This window comes from Elgaria multicarinata, chromosome 3 (assembly GCF_023053635.1).
Source record: "Elgaria multicarinata webbii isolate HBS135686 ecotype San Diego chromosome 3, rElgMul1.1.pri, whole genome shotgun sequence".
NCBI lineage: Eukaryota > Metazoa > Chordata > Lepidosauria > Squamata > Anguidae > Elgaria > Elgaria multicarinata.
This window is the reverse complement of record NC_086173.1, coordinates 27,061,264-27,087,523: the sequence shown is the minus strand read 5'-3', so window position 1 is coordinate 27,087,523 and position 26,260 is coordinate 27,061,264. Positions and strand designations below refer to the sequence as shown.

The 26,260-nt window shown below is 43.5% G+C and overlaps 1 protein-coding gene across 1 annotated transcript; it reads left to right on the top strand.

Moving 5' to 3' along the window:
- Positions 1-9,024: 9,024 nt before the first annotated feature.
- On the top strand, positions 9,025-17,181 carry LOC134394366 (aquaporin-5-like). Its single transcript, XM_063119759.1, has 4 exons — positions 9,025-9,472; positions 10,909-11,073; positions 14,400-14,483; positions 16,696-17,181. The coding sequence occupies exons 1-4, from the start codon at positions 9,092-9,094 to the stop codon at positions 16,867-16,869; spliced, it is 804 nt and encodes a 267-aa protein (XP_062975829.1). The 5' UTR covers positions 9,025-9,091; the 3' UTR covers positions 16,870-17,181.
- Positions 17,182-26,260: the final 9,079 nt, after the last annotated feature.

The following is a 26,260-nucleotide window of genomic DNA, read 5'->3' as shown; positions in this document are numbered from 1 at the left end:
TCTCCCCAGTCTCATCCCACACCTCTTCTGCTGCAACCCCTGTTTCTGTGGCAACACCAGAGAGCTCAGGCGGGCAATTGGTGTCACCACGGAAGCGAAAGACAAGTATAGTGTGGGACCACTTTGAGGTGGGAGTGGATCCCCGCTTTGCTGTCTGTCGCCACTGCAAACTCACCCTAAGCAGGGGTTCATCTACAGGGCATTATGGAACCAGCAGCATGAAGATGCATCTTCAGAGGCAGCACCAGGCGATCTTGCTGGGGAAAGAGTTCCAGGGGAACTCCAGACAGAGTTCCAGACTGGTTCCAGGGGAAAGCCAAAGGCTGCTGCTGCTGCTGCTGCTGCTAGTGGTGGCACTGACACTCTAAGCTCTCCATCTCCCATCCCCACGAGGGTTAGGCAGGCAATCCTGCAGGACATGGGGTGGGGGAAGTATGGACTCACAAGATGGCATTTTCCAACGCCCACCCAGGGTGCTATTGTGGTGGGGCATCTGCCGGGACTGACTCCTCTCCAATACTAGATCTATGACATGTCTCTATGCCTGCCCCTCTGCTAGCCTGTCCTCCTCGGTGACCGACTCGCTGGGATGGTTTGCGTTTGCAATGCGTGACTAACTGCAGTGCTGGCTTAGAAACCAGCCATCCTGGCCTCACTTCCTTGTGCCCCCAGAAATGCCCGCTGCCTGCCTGCCTGCCTGTCTGTCTGCCCGCCTCCCCCAGGGTGCTGCTGTGGTGGGGCATCTGCCAGGACTGACTCCTCGCCTGCTCTGCCTGCCTTTCCGCCTGCCTGGTGCCTGGGAGATGGGCTTTGCGGTTCGTGCCCAGCACCTTCCAGCATGCTTGCTCCCAGTCGTCCTCCTCTGTGCCCCTCAATGCGTAACTGCTGGCTTAGAAAGAAACAACCAGCCATCTTTGCCTCACTTCTTCCTTGCGCCCGCTTACGGGTTGGTTTGCTATGCGTTAGTGCTCAAGCCATCCTTGCGGCACTACAATGCATGCTACCTGCCTGCCTGCCTGCCTTTCCTCCCTTCTCCCCTTCCCGCCTCGCAGGGATGGTGTATGTGTCTTGCTTTGACTCAGGGGAGAAGTCCTTCCTGCGCTCACTTAGACTTTATCAAGTTCAAAAATCCATTTTTCAAGTGTGGAAGAAGATTTAGGGTTATCTCATGGCATGTTGGGATTTCCTTTCAACTAGCCCCATTGAGCTGTCTGCATTGCAACTTTAAATCCCTGACATACTGGAGTGTCCGATTTTCAAAACTTCCCCTAACATCAGGGGATGATGGGATTGGCTTGAAACTTGGCATCCATGTGGACACATGGGTAAGCTGTCATGGGACCAAAGGATAGGTTTCTGACGTGCAAATTGACGTAGTTCTAAAATGGGACTTGATTTGGGGTGAGTTAAAAGGTTTAAGCCCCGCCAAAAATCAGGGGATGATGGGATTGCCTTGAGTCTCAGCATCCATGTGGACACATGGATTAGCTTTCATGGTGCCGAGTTTGAGGTTTCTAACATGCAAATTGACGGAGCTATCGAAAGGGGTGTGAATGGGGTGCCCGGTTTTCAAAAATGCTCCAAAAATCAGGGGATGATGGGATTGCCTTGAAACTTGGTGTCCATGTGGACACATGGATAAGCTATCATGGTGGCGAGTTTGAGGTTTCTAACGTGCAAATTGATGTAGTTGTAGAATGGGACAATTTGGGGTGAGTTAAGCCCCGCCAAAAATCAGGGGATGATGGGATTGCCTTGAAACTTGGCGTCCATGTGGACACATGGATAAGCTATCATGGTGGTGAGTTTGAGGTTTCTAACGTGCAAATTGACGGAGCTATCGAAACGGGTGTGAATTAGGGTTATGGGTGGCGCGTTAGAGGTTAGAGCCCCGCCAAAAATCAGGGGATGATGGGACTACCTTGAGTCTTGGTGTGCGTGTGTATCCCTGGATAAGCTATCATGGTGGCGAGTTTGAGGTTTTTAATGTGCAAATTGACGGAGCTATCAAAAGGGGTGTGAATGGGGTGCCCGATTTTCAAAAATTCCCCAAAAATCAGGGGATGATGGGATTGCCTTGAAACTTGGCATGCGTGTGTACACGTCCATGAGGTGTCATGGTGCTAAACTTGAGGTTTCTAACTTTAACAGAAAAAAAGTTGTATACATTTTTAGCTTTCAATGCAACCCTATGGGGAGGAAAAACGGAGCTCCGATCCGGATCCGGAGCTCCGCAGCGGAGCGGAGTGAACATAGGCGGAGCGGGGGCAGAGCGAAGCAGCCCGATCCGCAAAATGCAGATCTGTAAGAGAAGCGGAGCGGGGGGTCCGTGCACACCCCTAATAAAATGCTATTACCCTGCAAACGTTAGCCATGGAACAAAATGTGCTAAAGGCTAGCACCTCTTAAGTTTGTTTCAACTTCAACCAGACATAACAGTCAAAAACAACCAAGAAAAAACACACCTACCTCATTGACATAGCAATACCTAATGACAAAAATGTTGCCGAAAAGGAAGAAGAAAAGAGAGAAAAATATATACCACTGGCTATGGAAGTTAAAGAACTATGGCAACAGGAAAAATTACAATTATTCCGTTAGTCACATCAGTCATCAGCATCACTTTGTTTTTGTTTTGTTTTTAAAGAAAACCTACATGCACACCAACATCCAGAAAGCAGTCATACTTGAATCATGTTCAATTGTCGGGAAATTTCTGAATCAGTAAAAGACAGCTGACTTGGCAAAGCCCATCACGTTCATCTATGAAAACCACCATGAGCAAGAAAAGAGAGATAAATGATGATGATGACGATGGCTACCCTGTAATTTTTAAAAAAGTTTTTAAAGAAGGATGAACAATTATCAGCCATTGTTACAAAATATGCATAATTCCAATTATAGCAAACAAATTGTAGAGGAAGGTCTATGGTTCAAAATGCATTATTTAATAGGAATATCACCTCCAAATCATCCCCCTCCAACTCACACACAGAAAACTACAACCATCCCCCACCACACACTGCAAACATGCACATGCATTCATTCATAGTCAAACACCCCCTGCACCCCATTAAGACATCAATACACACACTGCTAGCACGTGCGCAAACACCACCACACACTCAGATCACCCACTCCAAAAATACATGCATGCACACATCCATTCACTCAAACACCCCATGCACCCCATTCAGACATGAATACACACACATGGCCAGCACACTCACTCACTCATGCACGCACACACAAACTTTAAACTTACCTGCTACTTCCTGCTACTTCCTCCTCCTCCTCCTCCTCCTCTTCTTCTTCTTCTTCTTCTTCTCCGGAGGATCTGAGCTGGTGGGCCCCATCCCATTTTTGCTCCCCGTTCTTGGCGGCTGGGCCTGGCCCAGCCACCCGAGGCAGGGAGTGAACTGAGCTGCACCCTTTGCCTCGCCACCCTGACGCTGACAAGCATCAGGGCGATGAGAGGCAACGGGCGGGGCTCCATTTTCGCTTCCTGTCCTGGGTGGCTGGGCCAAGCCCAGCCGCCTGGGGCAGCCAGCACAAACAGAGCCACCTAGTTCAGCACTGGGGGTGGGAGCTGGGAGACGCATTCCTGGAAGTCCAGAATGCATCTTCCAGCTCCTCCCCCCAGTGCCGATGCAGGCCTTCTCCTGCGCTTGGGGGCGTTGGGGGCGTTGGGGGGAGGAGCTGGAAGACGCATTCCAGACTTCGTGAACGCGTCTCCCAGCCTTCTCCCCAATGAATTGGGGCTCAGTCCCAGTTGCCCCAGAGACCTCCATTTTTCCGGAGGTCTCCGGGGTTTCCCAGTGCGTCTGGTCTCCCTAAGCAAAAGCATTTCCTGATCAGCACAACTGTCCATCTTATAATTAACAACTTGCTTGCTTGCTTTGTGTGTGTGTGTGTGTGTGTGTGTGTGTGTGTTTATTGTTCATTTTTGTGAACCGCCCAGAGAGCTTCGGCTATTGGGCGGTATAAAAATGTAATAAATAAATAAATAAAATAAATAAATAAATAAAAAATTTGATCATTGATGCTGCTTGATTTTTACTTCAATCCTAGGCATGTCTAGTTCCATTCAGTGCAATGAGTTTCACTCCCATGCACTAGCTTGTATGGATATTGTAAGTTCTCTCTGAAAGCTCTGTGTATGGCTTTTTGTGAGAGAATGGTTTAAGCTTCCTCTCCACCCCTTTCTTTGTCCCAAAATCCCCTGCAATGTGAGCAACTATAGCCTTCTAAAGTGGCTTGCGCAAAAGTAGGAACTGGTCCCCTTTGGTCCCCCTGCAATGTGAGCACCCATGGTCTTCTAAAGGAGCTGGCACAAAAGTGGGGACTGGACTGGCCTCCTTTGGTCCCCCTGTAATTTAAGCACTGCCCTGCTGGTATGTGAGTTCAGCACATGGGCAGCCATGGCAACCACTGAGGCTAACATTAGACCTGAATTTTAAGAAAGCCATAAAGACTGATGTCTTCCAGCAAGCCTACCCAGATGAATTTTAAGATGTCCAATTGTTATTTTAATATTGTATCAGTTTTATACTGTTTTAATCAGTCATGTCTTTTATGATGTTTTTCTATTTAATGTTTTTCCCCGCCTCAATCCAAAGGGAGAGGTGGGTAAGAAATAATTATTATTATCATTATCATCATCATCATCAGCGGGGAGAAATTTCAGCAAAGGGGACAGGCAAGAGCCTACTCTTGGATATATTCAAAATGAAAATAGAAAAATGTATGTAAAGAGCAACTACTGTGGTTGGTATCTCAAAATAGCTATAGAAATGTTATCAGTGTTATCAGGTCCAAAAGGAATTGGTGTCTTAATAATAAATGATCGCTTGTATTCAGCTAGGGTGGTTACTAAAAAGAGGATATGCATCACCAACGACAAAAGGGGACACCATTTTGCATAATATTTTCATTTGCTAATTTATATGTGTAGCTGCAAATTCAGAAATAATTGCTATAATTTAAATAGAAATAGAATATTGCAATTGGAAAGAATGTGAATAGTAAGCAATGTGCCTGCTCAGTCTGCTCTCCAGGTATTAACAGTTGGTGGGCAACTTCAAGGCCTTTCATAGGGTGCTTCCTTCTTAGGGTTCTTTATCTTTAGACCAGACTTCAAACAGAGGTCTATAAAATAGTACACATGACCACTCTATCCTTGGTATGCATAGCAAGTAACATAAGCCCATTTAATTGTAACAGAAACCAGAAACCACAGTGTGTAGAACCAGTGAGTTGGCCAGAAATATAAATGTTGGTGATGAATCAGTTTGCTCTGAGCCCTTGGGACAGGATGATCTGTAAATTAAAGTAACACATAAACGTTCAATATGCATCACATCTGGATATACAATGAAGTATGCCTGCCTCAGCTTTGAGTATATGGACATTATAACAATAAATAAAGGAAATATAGCACATTTATAATTTAGTTTAATTGTATATTTAGTTACAAGTATAGATAATTTTTTCTTCGTCTTTTTTTCCTTTTCTTTTTTATTAGCTACTTTCCCCTAGAAGTTGTATTAATTAACTTTTCTTCTTATCTTTTTATACTATACATATTTACATAACTAATGGTTTGATAGTAATTGTTAGGGGATTGTTTGTATTCATTATTTTTTTGTTCATTTTCTTTTTTGTAACAGTTTAAATAATTTTTTAAAAAAATAAAAATAAACTAAATTAAGTTAAATTATTACTTTGCAGGAGAATGACACAAGGCTCAATATTGAACCTTGGCCTGTTTATGCGCGTGCGTACAGACACACAGTAGCCCCAGGCCTAATTAAAGTGAAGGTCCTTCTCCACCAGAAACACACAGTGGTAGGACAGCTGCCCTTGTAATTATGTACTGCCCTTTAAATCTTTTTATAAGGACTGTGAAGCCATGGCCCAAGGGGAATTTTAGCATAAGGAAGAGGCTTGTGAGGACTTTTTTTGTTCACATTATTATTATAATGTTAGCATGCAAGCTGTGTGCAAACACAAGAAGACTACCAACTATCATGATGTGTCAATGTATAGGCTGTTACGCATCAACAACAACAAAAGGAAGAACTAGCTCGGCCCCCTTTAAAAGAGGATTAGATTTGTTCACGGAGGAGTTCGGCTGTGTCTATGTGGAACATCTAGCATCAGAAGCAGTATACTGGTACAGTGCCTAATATTTCAATTCTACCATTTTCAGCACTGGGGTAAGTGAAATGAAAACTCTGGCAAAAAGAAGCTGGGCAAGTGAGAATTTCAAATAACTTTCTCCTTGGGGAAGAGGGTTCGGCTTATCTTTTTAAGTTCAGGGGGTGGCTGAGAAGTCTTCTTTCTTTTTTTCTTTTTTTACTTTAAAAACACCCCCTGCACTTTGAGCAGTGTAGGAGAAGCTTCTCCAGTCTGGCAGCTCTTTCTGAACTCACATGTGACCTCACCCTCTCCTATAGGCATTCAGGAAGTGCTCCTGGGCTGCAGAAGTTTCTCTGTACAGCAAGAATAAACAGGGCTTTTAGAGCTTTAGAAAAGCTCTGTTCTTCCTTGCAACGACACAGGCCTCATCTACACCAAGCAGGATATAGCACTATGAAATCAGTATGAAAGTAGTATCTAAAAGGCAGGAGCCACACCAAGCAGGATATAGCACTATGAAAGCAGTATATGGTATGTGTCAATGGGCCCCAACAGTTGTCAGTGCACTTCAATACCGCTATAAAGCAGTAGTGTGGCTCCTGCCTTTCATACCACTTTCATAGTGTAATATCCTGCTTGGTGTAGTCGAGGCCACAGTGAGCTTTTCTAAAGCTCCAGCACAGCACTACATTATATCGTACTAATCACTGGGGAACAATGGTATGTCCTCATGTCCCGCTTGTGGACTTCTCATGGGCATCTGGTTGGCCTCTGTGGGAAACAGAATGCTGAATGAAATGAAAGATGTTCATCACTAGGAAATCCAGCCCTTTTTGGACTTCCACAGTGCCTCTGACTCATCTTGCATCTGTGAGTCCAGCTGCATGTTTTCCCTGAATTCCAGGGACTCTTTCTGTATTTCCCCCCAAAAAAACTCATATATCTCTTCAGGTCACGGAGCTGGCAACTCTGAAAGGAATTCAAGGAATATGTGTGTGTTTTCTGTAGCTATAGTAAATCTGCGGTGAGCACCTTGGGGCCCTGAGGGCCCACTATTTATTTATCACATTTCTATTCCGCTCAATAGCTGAAGCTCTCTGAATGGTTCACTAAAGTTAAAGCCACAAGTTGCCTCACCCCTGTAGCAGGGGGGCCAGAAGCTAGATCTTAGAAGCCCCTAGTATGCACTCCATGCTGCTCCCTATGAGATCTGGCTTCTGAAAAAATCACAGCTTTTGCTTTTGTAATTTACATGGGTTGATTGCCATGCAGTTTCTTTTCTTCATCTATTCTTTTTCATTTACATCTTTCTTTCAGCAGTAACTTTACCTCATATCAGATGCAAAACTGTGATTAAATGTATGATAAAATGTTAATCTTTATAATATTTACTTAAGTCTGTCAATAAAAGGTATGTAAATAGTCGATATGTCTAAAAGTGTGCATTTCGCACACAAAATTACTTCCTGCGGACCCCCCCCCCCAATTTAGGAAGATGTATGGGAACACCCCCATTTAGAAAATGGCTGTGAAAGGGAAGAAAATATTTGCAGTGCAGATCACTCTCAGACACGTATTCAGAGTGAGGGTAATGCTTTCTGCTCTCAGTCTCAATTGGCTTTATGACATCATCATCATATTTATTTATTTATTGCATTTCTATACTGCCCAATAGCCAAAGCTCTCATATAAGCAAATATTGATTGGGTATGTGATATCACAATATATTTGCATTTCTTTTATGATCTCTGATTGGCTCATAACACTCAGGGAAGGAGAACAGCAGGAGGAGAGGGTAGCAACAGAGCAGCAGCTGAGGGCTAATCTACACCTGTAGCCCTTTCGCTATGGAAGAGGGATGCTTCTGATTGTTTCCCGCTTCCACAAATGCCACTCACAGGGCACACCTGTGCATGGGGCAGTTTTTTTAACGACTCATGCAGCGTGTGCATGAGCACAGACGCGGACCACTCCCTCGAATATGTGCTCCTTCGCAGAGTATCGTATGGAGAGAGAGAGAAAAACACCTGGCAGTGAAACATGCCAATACCCATTGACATGCCCCTAACAGGTGTTTGGCTGTTTGCTGAGCCCGCAACTTGTGATGAATAGCAACAACATCGCAAAAGGGGGGCACACCACACATGTCCTTCAGAATGGAAGCAAGAGAGCTGGGGAAATTTCAACAAAAGCAGTCAGGGATACTCCGGTATAACTGAGAGGTGGAACCAAGATCACCATGGAAGCAGGTGAACATCATGTGCCACGTTAGTGATGTCTGTGACACAATCCTGTAATAAATGGCTGGGTTAGACTCCCCCAGAGAGAGGAAACAATAGCCGTGAGCAGCAAAAACAATATCTGAAAAGGGGACAGTGCATGTTTTTGAGAAACATTTTGATCCCTGAAAATCCACCTTCTCACCCAAAGATTTCTGCTGATGAATATTCAACACAGGCTCTGTCTATGTCTCTGTGTGTATCTTTCAAAATAAAATGTGTGACATGACTCCACCCCCACACAAGGGGGCTTAAAAGAAGAAAAATAAACAGCTAGTCTAGCGTCAAAATGCCTTCTGCAGAAACCAAATGTTTCAGTAGAATGAGAGGACATCTCCCACAATGTGTTGGGACCTTCACTTTGAGCATAAATAGAAAAGGCAGTAGTTAATACAAACAAGATACAACCGAATTAGCACACAAGACCTTCACTTTAACAATGAAAAGGCGTTGGGATTATTTTAACCACAAATTAAATTCTAATTCTAAATGAGCTTCCTGGATTATGGACTGGCTTCTTGGCTCCACCCACACATCATTAAATGAGTCCCTTTTTGTTATATAAACACTTGCACGGCCTTGTAATTTCTTTCTATCCCTTGGTGCCTACGAGGCAGGATAATATTCCACATCATCATCTCCTTTGAACCTACCTCTCCTCTGATGTGGCAATGGCTGCTGCTCCACAAAGACAACATGAATTTCTCACTGTAAAGTTTGCCCAGGCTGTTGTGTGTGAATTTATAGCCACTGCGATCTTCTTGTTCATTGCACTGGGCTCAGCCTTCAAGTGGCCCTTAGAATTCCCCAGTGTCCTTCAGGTTTCATTGGCTTTCGGCCTAACCATTGCCACGCTGGTTCAAGCATTTGGTCATGTCAGTGGTGCGCATCTCAACCCAGCTGTGAGCATTGCCTACTTTGTCGGGAATCAGATCTCCATCATCCGCTTGGTGTTCTATGTGGTCTTACAGCTTTTGGGAGCCACCGCTGGTGCAGGACTCATCTATGCTGTGACACCCAGAGGCATCCGTAAAACATTAGCCCTTAATGATGTAAGTCTTTCCATTGTCCAAGAATTGGTTATTGTGATGGACTCTTGAAATTTATTATTATTATTATTATTATTATTATTATTATTATTATTATTATTATTTTATTCTGCCTTTTTCCCAGTACTGCAAATAATAATGTAAATGTAATGAAGTAATGTAAATAATATTGGCAATTCTGTAAGGGCTGGTGCAAAGTGATGCTTGTTCCTAGATTGCAATACGGAGCACAAGCTGCATCAACATTGCACAACAGATGGAAATGAGAACTTATAAAGGCCTCCCATGACATAGACAGCAGGTTTGTTCCCAGGAAAGATTTAAATGAAAGCTGGTAATTTATGAGGTGCTTTTTTCATCCGAGTTTTAGGTAGGGCACTTTGGGATCTAGTTTTCCCAAATCATTTTTTGTCAGCTTTTGAAAAGAGAAATCCATGAGAGTAAAATCTCTCTCTCTCTCTCTCTCTCTCTCTCTCTCTCTCTCTCTCTCTCTCTCTCTCTCTCTCTCTCTGTTTGTGTGTGTGTGTTGCAGTCACCATGGAATGTAGTAGGCAAGGAAAGAGTTAGGCACCATTTGTCTGTTGAAAATCATCTCCTCCTGCAGCTGCTTTTAACTCATAGAAGCAACCATTTGAGTTTTCTTCCATGCATTTATTTGTAACATGGAGTTAAACTCTGAGATGTCTTTGAAGAAGGGATAGACAAAATCTGGGAGGATAAACCTGCAAATAGCTGTTAAGCAGTGATAGTTAATGGGACTTAGTGGAGCGGACCTTTTCTTCTGTTTTTAATTTTCAGCCAGGCCTACAAGAGAGAGACAGTTGTGGTTGGAAAACAGAACTTTGCATGCCATCCATCATTCTTTCACTGACCTTAGGCCTAGCAAAGGAGCATAATAAACACGAGCCCTGGGTGAAAGAAAAGTGTCAACACAGAGGAGGGAGTCTGTGCTTAGGATCACAGTGTAAGGTAGGGATGGGCGAACCTGTCAAGCTATTCAGGTTCTTTCTTTCTTTCTTTTTTCTGCCACCAAGCTTGAACTGTCCTGGTTCCCTACAAGCTTTTTTCTTTTCTTCTGTACAGAAATCTGTACGGAGTTTTGTGCCCGTTTTCAAATATACACATTTTTGTATGCATGTATCCCTCGACTAAAGCATATTTGTGCATGTTTGAGAAATGTACTGTTTTCCTTGCATATTTTCTAACTGTGTGCATGTTGTGCCATTTTTGGTTCAGAAATGTGGGGATTTCCTACCACAAATTGTATTTAGGTCTTCATTCAGTTCTGGGAGTCACGAATTGGGAAGATTTGGATGGACAGGGGGCAGAAAGACCTGATACAGCAGGTCTCACCCATTCCTAGAATTAGATGAGGGCCCACCATTGAGATGATGGGATGTTCTACAGCAGATATATATTCCTTTTTAACCCCTTGGCAGCTCTCCTTTGACATATCCCCAGGTGAAGCACTGGTGGTGGAAACCATTCTAACCTTCTCTGTGGTTATGTGCATCTTCTCTGCTACTGATAAGCGCAGGACAGACAGCAGGGACACTTCAGCGTTGTCTATTGGCCTGGCTGTCTCAATGGCTCATCTCATCGGGGTGAGTAACCAAATTATTATTTTTCACTATTTTATTAACAGAAAGTTTTACTTATTTCAAGGGAGTAGGGCTCCAGTAAAAAGTCTAAATGCTGAGGGAAAGGGAGGTGGGGGAATGAAAGTTTGTTGTCTTTTTCTTGGATTAATGACAACAACAATTGAAGTTTGGGAGCAATTTTAAAACAGCTACCATAATTACTTGACTCTTAAATGCCTCAAGGAAAGTCTGAAGTGAATTGAGGTCGGGGGAAGGGGGAGAGGATCTGCCTCAGGTTCTTTCTCAGATTAAAAAAAAATATGGAATTTCAGTGGTACCCCCCCCCCCAAATCTGTGGAAATAGTATTTATTTATTTATTTATTTATTTATTTATTTATTGCATTTCTATACCACCCAATAGCCAAAGCTCTCTGGGCGGTTCACAAGCTAGTGCAGTTATTCAGAGATTGGAAGCTGGGCAGGTTCCATACATTCCTAGGTTTTGCCAACACAGTGAAATTTGAAACAAATTTGGAAGTAAAACCCTGCAGGCAAAAACCCTGAGGAAATTTGAGAAGCCAAATTTCTTGTGAAATTTCTCATAGAGGCTTTTTGACATAAGAAAAGATAAGGCATGAGGAGGAAACAGAAGTCCCCTTCCAGCTCAAACGTTGTTTGATAAGACCAGTGAAATTTATCATAGAGGCTTTCTGACATCAGAAAGGAAAAGACATGAGGAGAAAACAAAGGTCCCCATTCTAGCTCACAGTACCAAACATAGTTTATCACCTTTTCACTCAGAAACCAGACATAAAATAGGCCTATCCTAACTTTATCAATAAAAGCCTTCAGAGGTAACTTATGTTGTGCAAAGGATGTTGGGAAATTATTGCATTCGGATTTAATGAGTGTCATCAAACGGGGGGAAATTGCGTTTCCTTACCGTCGGTTCTCCGTCCCTGCTTTTGTCCCTCATTACTTCCTCATTCTTCCCGAAGGGGAAAGAGGAAGTAAACAAAGACCACATGGCCCATTCAGGGGCTGTTTTTATCACACCACTTTTCCTGCACACAGCAGGAAACCATGCCACATTTCATTTTTTTAAAAAAGTCAGATTAAAAGGGGTCTATTTTGCAATGGAAAAACGAGCAGAAGGAGCGGGAGGCATGTGAGAGGTGGACAATGACATCTAAAGGACGCGTGAACATCCATAAGTGGGCAGTAGAAAGCGTGAAATAAAATGCTCGTCTGATGAAGCTAAATAATAGGATAGTTCTTTTCAGTGCTTTCTTCAGTTTCCATTGATTTCTCAGGAAGCTATGAATACATGTGTAAACATATGTTGAGGTGGGTAGCAGTGGGCCTCCAATGTTTTTCTTTAGTCCTAATTGACTGACTAGTTCATGAGCTGGGATAGGAACTTTTGCTTCTTCAGAGAACAGAGATTTGGATAAAATATGCATATGCTAACTTACAGGTCTGCCTGCACATTTAGAAACAATTACTGCAGAATAAAAATAGAAGCAGAAAGAAAGTAGAAATAGAAATGCAGTACATCCCACCATAGATGAGAAGACTTGGGCAGGATCTACACTACTGCTTTATAACAGTATTGAGGTGCACTGACAACTGTTAGGGCCCATGACACATGCCATATAGCAGTTTCAATCCGCTTTCATAGTGTTATATTCTGCTTGGTATAGATCTGGCCTAGGACCAAGTGACCTGTGTGCCTGCTCAGTCTGCTGCCAAGGTGCTCTTGATGGGCTGCCATAACCCTCCTTATGGTTCTTTATCTTTAAGCTGACCTGGAATGGACTGTTATTCAAATAGAGGGCCGCTGTCTGTAAGTAGGATACATGGCTACCCTAGAAAGAGTGCAGCTGGATTATTGGCCAATATCGGAACTTGTACTTAATCCTTTTGAAGTTTTATTTAGTCCATTCTCCAGTAGGTAGAAAAGAAGAATAAGAGCTTTATCACACCAGTGTTATACTGTGTAATCAATGCAAAGGACTCCGAAGTTTTCCAGTTTATAATCTGCTTTTATTTTGAAGTACTCCCATGCATCCTGCTTTAATTGTGCTTCAAAGGCAAAAGCCTCGCTGTATTTTGTTACTAGTTTTCGAGCGTATCATTTGTTGTTTTCTGAGCGGCCACTGGGGCGCAGGAGCAGGATTTGAAGAAAAATTAAACAAATGCTTACATCTGCGTAAGCTTTAAAGATAAAGACATCAAAATTGGCACAGTAATAGATATTAAGGAGAGCTTTAAGCATATCAAATTTGAATCGGAATGGGTCATCCATTGATTTTTTAATGATTTTTTTTACATTTCCCCCTTAAACCCATTTCCTGGTATGCAAAGGATCTAGCCACCCGGTAGCAACAACAACAACAACGGCAACAGCTTAGCGCTGTAGGGGATAATTCAAGGGAAGCAGGTACATAGGATGAAGCTCTAAGAAAGGGCTACTTAGCTGATTACCTGATCTAACCAGTTATATCAGGGTCAGCAATACTCTAATATTTGCTCCGAATGAGATGTTGTTGGGTTCTGCCAGCCATAAAAGCTAGGATAAAATTTAAATTCACAATTTAAAACCAGAAATGTATCCTGTTTTGAAATTTGAAATTCAAGTGTTTTAGCTTTCTTGGCATCACTTTATTGTTTTGATTTTGGCTCATATCAAGCATGAAAGTGAATGAGCTATCAAATATCACCAAATACTAAATGCCATTCTGTGTCAGCTATGAAATCGGTCAAATATTGCATGCCAGTGGTAAAATATCATCAAAACTAAATAGCATTGTCTGCTAGCTGCCAGGTACTAAATACACGTCAACCATCAAATACTATCAAATACCAAAGGCAAAAATCACATATTGAAAACAAGTACCACTGGCTGCCAAATACCCAGATCAGATATTTGGTGAGTATTCTAATATCTGGAGAAGGTGAATATTCAACATCAAAATTCAGAGAGAAAAAAACTGGGTAGGAGCAAGTTGATTTCAACTGTACTTCAGATTATGTCATTTACCCCCCCCCCCAAAAAAAAACATCTGTTAGAGGGAGCCAGACAAGAGCATCTTCTTTGGGTTGAGGGTGATCCCAGCCAGGCGATGTAACTGAAGAGGACAATAATGAATGACACAGAAAGTTGTAGATGCAGCAGAGTTGAAATCTGGCATTGCATGGAGGACTTGGAAAAAGGTTATCCAGCTAAAACCAACCTAGTGGGACACTTGAAGTGAACCTGACTGCGAGAGAGCAAGGATACATGAAGAATCAGTGTGAAGAACACAGCAAAACTAAACTCATGACATGTCTTTTCTGTCTTTAACAGATTTATTATACTGGCTGCTCCATAAATCCAGCTAGGTCTTTTGGCCCTGCCGTCATAATGGGAACATTCAGTAGGGCTCACTGGGTAAGGTTCTGCTTTACTGCTCTACAAGGCAATTATCAGCCTACACTACACAGGTTTCCTTTAATCCCAGAATTCCGGTCCCTCGGCTTTTAGTTATCTGGCTGGAGAAGAACTCACTGCCAAGGAATGGGAAACTTTCGCTCACCCCCAGTCTATTCTGTGAAGAGTCATGACTCCAGATTAGGCTTGGATTGGGCTTCTACGCCTTTTCTGCATGGAACTGACATCATCACTGTGTGCCAGGTCTTAGACACCCTGTTGCAGCTTTCAGGATATGAATACAGCCTTCCCCACTGCCCCTCCTATTGTGCGTTACCTCGTAGAAATGGCAGGGAGGGTTCCGTTTACATCCCCAAAACTGTAGCAGGATTTGGGGAATATGGCTCCGAGGGTCTCATTTGCAGGCTGAAGGACACACACATGTCTTTCTAGACCTTGGACACAGCAATGATGTTATCACCGCATGCCAGTTCCTGACTCCTCTAAAGGCCTAATGTGGATCAATTTTGGATAGGCCACCAAGCCCTGGAGAGTCTGGGATTTGTTCTGAAAAGGATCCATGTTGACAAGGGCTAAATCAGTCACATGCACATTTTGAAAACAGGAAATGTATCACACACACACACACACACACACCCAAACAAGATAAAGATTTGCATAAATACGATATATGCTAATGTATATGTCTAGATGCACATTTAGAAAGATTTTATTTTTTAAAAAAAATGCTGCACCTCACATATTAACAATCGGGTGACCTGTGTGTCTGCTGAATCTGCTGTCCAGGTGCTCACTGTTGATGAGCAAGTTCAAGGCCCCATCCCATCTCTCCCTCTGTAGGGTTATTTTATCTTTAAATCAGACTTAGACTAGATGCTTTCAAAAAGAGGACTGTCCTCTATAAAGTAGGATAGTTTTTAAACTGGAGTGATTTAAACTGGAGTTTAATAGACTGTTATTAACAGTTTAATAGACTGTTAATAGGGCCTTTAAGGCCCCCATCAGCAGAGGACAAGGGGAGAAACACAATTTCCCTAGCCTCTGGGAAATTGCATATTTTCCCCCACTGCGTTAATGGCAGCCACCATTAACGCAGCTGGGGGAAAGGACATAGAGGCCATAGGCCAGGGCAGAACCATGCCTGACTGTTCTCGAAAGCTCAAGAGCAGTTGGGCGCAGGCCTGTTCTGGTGTGGGCACATCTACCTAGGCCTGTTAGGGTCAGATTGGGGGTGGGGGCTCTGTTGCCCCTGTAGGCCCAGGCGAATTTTCGCCCCAACACGAATTGAACGTAATGTGCATGCACATGCTGTGTGCCTTTAATGATTGATGCCTTTAATGATTGAACTAGAGCAATTTTGTACACCAGAGGTAGAATAGAAGTGTTTTCAGATTGTTCTTCTGCAGGTTGATCCTTCCACAAGACAAATTGAGCTTTTTGGCTCAGGTGGCAGATTGACTGACTGAGCAGTGAAGCGCGTATCAGCTAACCACCTTCCCACTGCCGGCTGCCTCCATGCCACCCATCCCTTCCTACCAGCTTCCTGCTGCTGCTGCCACTAACCAGACAGCCAGACATCATCTATCCAAGAAAAACCTTAGTTGGGTTAACAGCCACTACCTAGGAGTACTGCCATCACTTTGCTGCAATGGCACAAATGATTTAAAGTTGTGGCAAAGTGGTTGCCAGCAGTCCTACAGGGCTCCCCGTGGCCATCTCACCTGGTTGCTCCCGATACCTCACTCTGGGGAAGGATGTAACATCATGGCCATGGTCCCCAGAAACAGCCACAATGCTCCTACAGCTCTCTGAGGCCATCTTGCCCAGTCAGACCAATGCTCTAGCTGAGAGGGGAAATGTAAGCAGCCTTCATCAGAGCAAGGCATTGTGAGTCAAGATGGCTGCACCATCAGGGCTTATGCGGGAAGGAAGATAAAGACGAGCAGGAAACTTCATTCACCACAGCTTCATTCACCATACCAAAGGTGGGGGGGGGGAGTGATGGTCAGTTGGCATTTCCTGGTTCACCTCAGGTGGCAAAATGTCTTGATGCAGCCCTACTTCTTGGTGGGTGGCCTAGTTATAAAGCATCTGACACAGGATGTAAAATGGATTCTGTATTAGACAGATCACCAGTTTGACCTGATCTGATGAAACAAAGCTTTTATGACTGGTTTTTTAAAGCATGCTCTTCATCTCTGTATTTCCACAGATCTTCTGGTTGGGGCCCATCTTTGGCGCTAGCTTGGCCTCTGTCATTTACAACTATCTACTGTACCCTCACAACCTTAGCATGGAAGAGAGGCTAGCTATTGTTAAAGGTTTTATTCCAGAAGATGAATGGAGAAGCACACCAGAAAGGAGGAATGAACGAAACTGGACTTGAGTGTGTGGCCCCTCCCCTAAGTTTTTGCTCTCAAGTGGGTATGGTGGAGGCCATTGTTCCACCACGACTCTTGAAGTAAATTCTAGCTACTGGTGTGATTGGCTTCTGTGCATGGAATTGGATGGGGGCATCTTGTGCTTTACCTCAGGTCCCCCTTTATGCTAACTTGGGAGGGGGGGACTCAGACTAAGGAAATGGTGAAGGACAAGATCTTGAGCCAGCCCTGTCATCTCACCTCAAGTGAAGGACAAGCTCTTGAGACAAACATCTTAAGACAGCCCTGTCATTCGCTTCCACTCTTTTCCTCATTCTGAATCCACCACCACCCCGTCCAAGCTAGTGTAAACGGGGACCATTTATTATAGCAAGATGCAAATTTTCATTGAAGGATGGCATGGTTGTTTTCAGCAGACCATCTGGGAATTGGCTAAATATCACCCTAGTCCTACATTACAAAAATTTATACTGAGAGCAATTGTTTGGTTTTTTCCTACATCAGCTATGACAACAACAACTACTGATTAAAAGAGCATATAGAACCAATACAATATTAAAATAACAGAACATCTTAAATTCTTAGGTTTAAAATTCATCTGGGTAGGCCTGCAGGAAGAGATTAGTCTTTGCAGCTGTCTTAAGCTTTGAAAGAGTGTTAAGTTGACAAATCTCTTCCTGCAGACTATTCCATAGTCTGGCCGATGGTAGAAGAAAAAGTCCTCTGGGTAACAGTTGTCAGCCTAGTTTCAGCTGACTGGAGTACCTGTGTGTGTGGGGCGGATTGTGTGTGGGGGGGAGGGGTGCTAATTGCATTTCTGTAACATAATGAGTTGTTCATTGTCAATAAATAAGAATCTGAAAAAAGCAACTGCTTCCCCCTTCTCTGACACTGATGTCATCGGTGATGCTCTTAGATCATTCTAGAATCTAGACATAATGGTCTTACAGGTCCCTTCCACTTTAGAAGGTAATGTGTATCACTTCATTTACTTCAAATGCTCAAAAACAACAACCCCTTTTACATGGTGTTGTCTGTTGCTTCACTTACTTCAAAATGTGATAAGCCAGCCCTGCTGCATCTGGAAGTCCCCTTGCTCATTCTGCTGAGCAAAGCCCTGCACTTCTGCCATTCCAAGTCCTGCCCTCATGATACCACAACATTACTGACGTCATGTCCTGCTAGTGGACTTCCTGGAAGCATGTGGGTGTCTATTGTATGAAACAGAATGCAAGGATGGCTGGACCTTATGCTCTTATGGAAACACACATTCACAAGCACTCTAGAAGAAGGTAAATATAAGAGATGCCCATGTCCTGGCCTATTGCTGTGCTCCAGTTACCTGGAAAATTCAAGGGGACCAGGGCCTAATCTACTCAAGCAGGATATCACACTATGAAAGCAATATATAAAAGGCAGGTGCCACACTACGACTTTCTAGCTGTATTGAAGTGCACTGACAACTGTTGGGCAGGGCCGGTGCCAGACTATTTTGCGCCCTAGGCAAGGCGAGCTACTTGCACCCCCTCCCCAAAGTTGCCAACTTCTATTCAGCTGTTCAAGAAGAGTTTCTGAACTATTATATTTTCCTTTTATTATGTTTTTTCTTAAATAGCTAATTTGTTTAAAAATGCATTTTATACATCAAATGTCCTAATAATGATTTTAAAAGACTGCCCTGTGTGCTGCTGAGCAAAGAATGGAATGAGGTCAGGGGGAGAGACTTCTGGGGTGGATACAGGGAGGACGAGGGGTGGCTGCGAGCCTAGCATAAGAGAGGGCTGGCTGGCAAGATTTGGAGAACTTGGGGGAATGTAGGAGATCTGGAACTAAGAACATCTCTGGAAGGTCATGAAGGGGGTATTGGCAGAAGACAGGAGACGAAGGAGAAAAGAGGTGGGAAACTGTCACAAGGGCAGAAGAAAAGAAGGGTTGGCGTGGGGGAAGCCCCAGGGGAAGGAAGAGAGAGAAGTGCCCCTATGAGTTGGGGTAGAAGAGGGAGAGAGGGTGCAGACAGGAGAGGAACGAGTGTCCCGGAGGGGAGAGGAAATAGAGGCGATGTTTAGCCTTGAGAAGCCTGAGGAGAGACATGATAGCACTCCTCAAATACTTGAAAGGTTGACACACAGAAGAGGGCCGGGATCTCTTCGCTATCATCCCAGAGTGCAGGACACAGAATAATGGGCTCAAGTTACAGGAAGCCAGATTCTGGCTGAACATCAGGAAAAAATCCCTGTTAGAGCAGTACAACAGTGGAACCAGTTACCTAGGGAGGTTGGGGGCTCTCCCACACTAGAGGCCTTTGAGAGGCAGCTGAACAACCATCTGTCGGGTATGCTTTGAAGTGAATTCCTGCATTGAGTGGGGGGTTGGACTCGATGGCCTTATATAGGGTGACCATATGACTGGACCTGCCCGGATTTGTTCGGGTTTTTGATGGCAAATCTGGGAGGGGGAGGGGAAATCCGGATTTTCTTTCAAAGGGCAGCTCTAATGGGAATTAACAAAAATGCTTATAACTCCATCATTTTTTAAGATAAAGACATGAAACTTGGCACAATGGTAGCTCTTAGGAAGGGCTTTACTCATACCAAATTTGAAACAGATCCGTTCATCCATTGATTTTTTAGAATTTTTTTTTAAATTGAGGTTTTTAAAATATTATTTTTTAAATCGTCATTTTTAAAGATAAAGAGATGAAACTTTGTACCATGATAGGATTTAGGTAGAGCTTTAGCCACACCAAATTTGAAACAGATCTGTTCATCCATTGATTTTTTAGGATTTTTTTTTAAATGAGCTTTTAAAATTATTATTTTTTAAACTGTCATTTTTAAAGATAAAGAGCTGAAAGTTGGCACCATGAAAGCTTTTAGGTAGGGCTTTAGCCGTACCAAATTTGAAATAGATCTGGGGGCAGTAGCAAACCCTGTTAACAACAACAGCAGCTTGCAATGAGTGAAGATACAGTCAGAAAAGATATTTGAGGGTAGGGGAGAATGTAACACACAAAGTATAGCAAAAGCTTCAAAGTACAGCAAAACCTACAAAAGTAGGAGTGAGTGAAGTTAATTTCAGATACATTGAATCTCTCACTTGTTCTTTATTTCAGTGATTTTAACATTAAGATGTTATGTAGAACAGATTTGTCTTAAATGTGTGCTGTAAAATCAGACATGTGACCAAGGCTATGTTCGGGTGGGCATGCCCCCTTGGTACTGGACACGCCCCCTTGGGGGTGACCATGTTGTCCTCCTTTTTGGTTACCAAAATATGGTCACCCTACCTTATAGGTCTCTTCCAACTCTACTATTCTATGATTCTATGCTTCCTTTCGCTTTCACAATCAAATGCCACATTTGCCCTGCCCTAAAAAACAAAACAAAAACCCTCCAAAGAAGTGAAACTAGAGGCTCATATCACTGTCTAAGGGACTCCTAAACAACTGTGAGGAATGATGAGTGCATGATAAATGCCTCATGTAGAAAAGCACAGTAGCATGGGGAAAGGGCTAACTCTCCCCCCTCTCTGCATGCTGCAGTCCCTGTCAGACCCTCCACACACACCTTCCCTCCTCCCTGCCCACCAAAAAGATCGGTGAAATGCAATCACACATTTCATGTATCATTCTAGGCCAAAACATACATTGCTTTAAATCTATATTTAGCAGCTACATCCCCCATATTTTATTCTATAGTACATGCACCGCCACTCCCAAATTCAGATTAGGACCCTAGCATGGAGGATAGGAGGGCTTTTAAGATCTGGATCATGGCCCCTGGGCCTAGTTCTGAGTACAAATAAAAAAGAAGACATAACTGCTATGTACGGCTTTCAAGTAATGCCTGCTTTGTCCAGTTTGACCCCTCTCTTCTTTTTTAGGCTGAATCCTATGCACATTTACCTCAGGGTAAGTTCTATTGATCTCAGTGGGGCTTACTTTTGAGTAGACATATTTTGGATTGTGCTGCAGCTCTGTTTTTAAGGTGACACAAGATACACACATATTATGTTTACCAAAAGAATGGCTTGAAAAAAGGGGGTTGGACACCCTAAAATAAGTGAGGGCAGATAGGAATTGTTTCAGCAAGCACTCCAGAAAAGGTGCTGCTGAATCCTCTTTAGCCAGGAAGGACCTGGGGAATTGCAATTCTCTTTCCCTCCCCTTTTCTCTCCCCATCCTGCTGTAGTCCAGATTTGGTGGGGGGGAGCACACACACGGACCCACAGCATCTCTCTCTCTCTCTCCAAACCCCCCCCCCCAAGCCTCACAGTAGCTGCCAGGCTGATTAGGACAGGAGGGCAGCAGCTCAGAGGGGAGATGGCCCAGCCTGCAACTCCTGACGGGGGAAGGGAGCCTGGTGATACCTTGCAGCAGCACAAGCAGTCCTGCTCCCTACCCAGCCAGCCGGCCGCTGTTCTTAGCAGCTGCTCTGCCACCCGCCGTCCTCCGCGTGCTCCTTCCTCTCTGCCTCACGGCTGCTGCTCCCACCTTGTGCAGCAACTATCTCAAGAGGTCGGCTGGGGCAGCTTATAGGAGGGAGCAGCTCTGGCAGAGGGAGGGAGCAAGCAGCTGGCTCCAACAGGAAAGAAGCCCCGGGCCCTCCTAGGCAGGAGAAGAGTGCGGGGGGGGCAGAGCAGCTGAATTCACTGCTGTTTCCTGCTCTGCTGCCTCCTGTGGGTGCTCCCCCCACCCCCTATTTCTGGTGGGGCTGCTGTGAGCTTGAGATAGGAGGAGAGAGCGGCTGCGTGAAGAGAAAAAACCTTCCGGAGGAGGAGCGGGGTGGGGAGAGCAGCTGAATTTGCCGTTCTTTCCTACTCAGTTCCAGCGCCCCAGCCGCCTCTGCGCTCTAGGCCACCGCCTGACTGGCCTTAGTGGTAGCGCCAGCCCTGCTGATGGGGTCCATTAACACACACCATATACCACTTTCATACTGTTATTTCCTGCTTGGTGTGGCTCCTGCCTTTTATATACCGCTTTCATAGTGCAATATCCTGCTTGGTGCAGATTAGGCCTAGGCCTCACTTATGGTTAATTCTCACATGTTTGTAGTCTGACATGGAGACCCAAATACAAGATACATGTTGTGCCTATAAAGAGTGAATTTAAAAAATCTGGAAAAAAACTTCAGCAACATGTTCATGCCTTTTGAGTACCCACCCTGAAAAGGCAGAAAAATAGTACAGGAAGGTGCATTTCTATGGGCAGGACAATATCCAGGAAACTCTGGCTTAGTGCTACTCCTAGACAAAAAGAAACAGCCCAGGCCAGACCATTGCCTCTCCTGTGCTACGTTCAACTCTTAAAAACAACTACCAGCCCTGTGTCATTTTTGCAGAGAGCAGCAGAAGCACACCCAGCACATATTGTGAGAGCCTGTGTGGTGTAGTGGCTAAAATGTTGGACTGGGAGTCTTGAGATCCGGGTTCGTCCCCACCTGGCCACCCACTGGGTGACTTTGGGCCAGTCACAGACTCTCAGCCCAACCCACCTCACAGGGTTGTTGTTGTGAGGATAAAATGGAGAGGAGGAGGATTATGTACTTGGGTTCTTGATAAAATAGTTAAGAGCAGAGTCACCACACTGACAACAAAGGTCCGCATAGTTAAAGCAATGGTATTCCCCGTGGTAACCTATGGCTGCGAGAGCTGGACCATAAGGAAAGCTGAGCGAAGGAAGATAGATGCTTTTGAACTGTGGTGTTGGAGGAAAATTCTGAGAGGGCCGTGGACTGCAAGAAGATCAAACCAGTCCATACTCCAGGAAATAAAGCCAGACTGCTCACTTGAGGGAATGGTATTAAAGGCAAAACTGAAGTACTTTGGCCACATAGTGAGAAGACAGGATACCCTGGAGAAGAGGCTGATGCTAGGGAAAGTGGAAGGCGAAAGGAAGAGGGGCCGACCAAGGGCAAGATGGATGGATGATATTCTGGAGGTGACAGACTTGACCTTGGGGGAGCTAGGGGTGGCGACAGCCAACAGAAAGCTCTGGCGTGGGCTGGTCCATGAAGTCACGAAGAGTCGGAAACGACTGAACGAATAAACAACAACAACATACATACATACTGTACATATCTTACAAAGCTTTCACTCACCTTCCTCCTGGTAAAAGATGAGTCCAACGTGCCTCACATGCTTTCCAAGCCATTTGATAGCATCAAGGTCAAAGACCAGAACTCAACTAGGCATTGCATTTTAGGAGAAGCGATGAAATCAATCCCAAGCAAACCCATTTCTCTGAAGTCTGCTCTTCAAAAGTTAATAAGGCAACCGCTAATCTCCCAATGCTAATCACCACCCACACTTGCAACTGTTGTGCTTTCTGAGCCCCACCAGCATTTAACCATTGCCAGCTGTTTCAAAGCCATGACTCAGGCTCTTGTACAGACATTATCAGAAGGCGGTATGAAGCTTATTGTGCATGTATTATGTTGAGTGGCATTTACAAATCTATTTTACCTTGGGGTAGTGGTTCTTCCCTCCATGCTATTCCACTCTATCCTTAATGCTAGATTTGGGCTGCAGCTGCAACCTTACATCTACCAACCTAGGAGTAAACCCTATTGAACTCAGATTGTTGGATCTAGCATCTGCCTTCTGTCAACAGAAGGGCTCTACTCAAGGGGGATACCTAAGAGGGCACCCTCTCCCTCACCATCCTGCCCTAGCACTGAGGTCATCGGAGCACATGCTCCTGGTGGTTCTACGTGGACCTGTGGCCTGATTGGAATCCACCAGGAGAACAGCCTTAATTGTAGTGGCCCCTTCTCTGTGGAACTCTCTGCCCCTGGAGGTCAGGCAGGCGCCAACACCAGGCTGCTTCCGACTCCTCCTGAAAACATCCGGGCCTGATTCAAAGTGCTGGTATTAACATTTAAAACCCTAAACAGCTTGGGGCCAGGCTATCTGAAGGAATGCCTCCTCCCATATGTACCTAAGGTCATCCTCAGGGGTCCTTCTCCGTGAGCCCCTGCCAAAGGAAGTGAGGCAGGTGGTGACCAGGAGGAGGGCCTTCGCTGCTATGGCACCTCGGCTGTGGAATGAGCTCCCTAAGGATGTTCACCTGCATATACATGATATTCTTTCAGATGCCAGGTGAAGACCTTTTTATTCTCCCAGTATTTTAACAGTCTATACATTTAATTTTAACTTTGCTGTTTTAAATTTGTATTTCATATCATGTTTTTATACTGTTCGTTTTATACTGAATGGTTTTAATCTTTGTGAACTGTCCAGGGAGCTTCAGTTACTGCAATAAATAAATAAATCTCTGTTTTGAGAAACCTTTCCCAACTGACTAGCCACTGTTTTTTCTGGCTCCTTTGTTTTTAAATTGAGTAATTTTAATTTGAGTTTTTTAATCTTCTTTCTTGTACTGTTTATATCTATATTCACCACTCTGGAATCAGTGTTAATTGAGTGGTATATAAATGTTGTAAATAAATAAATAAATAGGGTGTCTGCACTGGATTTTTAGAGATCTCCCTGTTGGGTTATTGTGCCAGAACTTTTCTCTCTCTGGAACTCTGTTTGTGCTCAGAAACAAACACACATTACGCAGGTCTTACACAGCAGAGCTGGTTTATTTCCTTCAGGCTTCTGTGCAGTTCAATTCAGATCAGTTCAGATCAGCACACTGAGGCATACACAGAGAGCAGTGATCAGTAAGCAGTGATCAGTTCCATTTTACAAAGTGAGAAACTATATACACATCTTACACAATTCTTATCTACATTACATACAGCTGTGATGAGGCTAACTTAGAATCTTGGCAAGGTTCCCAGAACAGCCTCTATCTCAAGGTAATTGCCCACAGATAGTCTTTCTCTGTTTAACCCTGAGATAGCCATACACACACAATTTTAATGACTAAGCAAGTATTTCTTTTCATATACTTAACAGTCCTCCTCTTGCGCATGTTGTTTAAATTGTGTTACAATCTGAGACCCAGCTTTAAAAGCATCTCTTTGTGTTTTACCATTGATACTGGTTTTGTGAATAAATCAGCCAACATCATTTCAGATGGACAATATTCAAGCTTAATCCAGCCCTTCTGAATTATATCTTTCACATGAGAATAACGAACATCCACATGTTTAGTTCTTGGTTTACACTTTTCAGATGTAGCCATACTAATACATGCCTGATTATCCTCAAATATGGTTACTGGTGTCTCAATTTCCAACCTTAGATCAGCAAATAATTGTTTATACCACTCAATCTCATTACAAGCCAGAGATAAACTGATATATTCTGCTTCTGCACTAGAGGTTGCTACACAATTTTGTTTTCTTGTATACCAATCAATCAAAGATTGATTGTAAAAGAATGCTGCTCCACTGGTAGACTTTCTATCAATTGCGTTAGCCCAGTCAGCATCTGCATAAACACAGAAATTTCCATCTTTGTGTGTAGATATTTCCAATTTGTGATTGATTGTACCTTTTAGATATCTCAATACACGTTTTACAGCTGTCCAATCAGTTACAGAAGGTTTTGTCATTTTTCTGCTTAAAAGATTTACAGCAAATGTAATATCTGGTCTACTTAGGTTTGCTAGATAAAGTAAACTTCCAATCACACTCTGATATTTCTGTATGTCTTCCATTTCAGTACTGTCTGTCTGATTTTGAAAATCAGTGACCATAGGAGTGGCAACAATTTTACAATTCTCCATGCTGTGTTCTTCCAGCAATTTTTTAATTTTGCCACTTTGTTCAATCAGAAATGACCCTGTGTTAGAATCTTTTGAAATTTGCATTCCCAAATAACTTTTCACTGAACCAAGGTCTTTTAACTCAAAATGTCTTTGCAGCTGGTTTACAAATGTGTTTTTCTGTTCTTCTTCGTTAAAAACCAGTAACAAATCATCTACATAAATCAGCAAATACACTACATTTGAACCATCCTGTTTTGTGTACAAACAATGATCAGCTTTGCTTTGTTTAAAACCCATTTTGATCAATACATTGTCCAGTTTCTTATTCCAACACCTTGCTGCTTGCCTCAAACCATATATGGATTTTTTCAATTTACAAACTAACCCTGGATTTTTAACAAAACCTTTTGGTTGAGTCATGTAAATTTCCTCAGTTAAATCTCCATATAAGAAAGCTGTTTTGATGTCAAAATGAAATACATTCAATTGTTTTTCTGCTGCAATTTTTAACAAAAGTTTTACACTTGAGTATTTTGTTGTAGGTGCATAAACTTCTTCAAAATCTATTAGATATTTTTGAGCAAATCCTCTTGCTACCAATCTTGCTCTGTAACGTTCCACCTGTCCTTTCTCATTTTGTTTTACTTTGAATACCCATTTACAGGTAATGGCTTTACGACCTTCAGGTAAAGGTACTAGCTCCCACGTTTCATTTTTTTCCATTGCTCTGATTT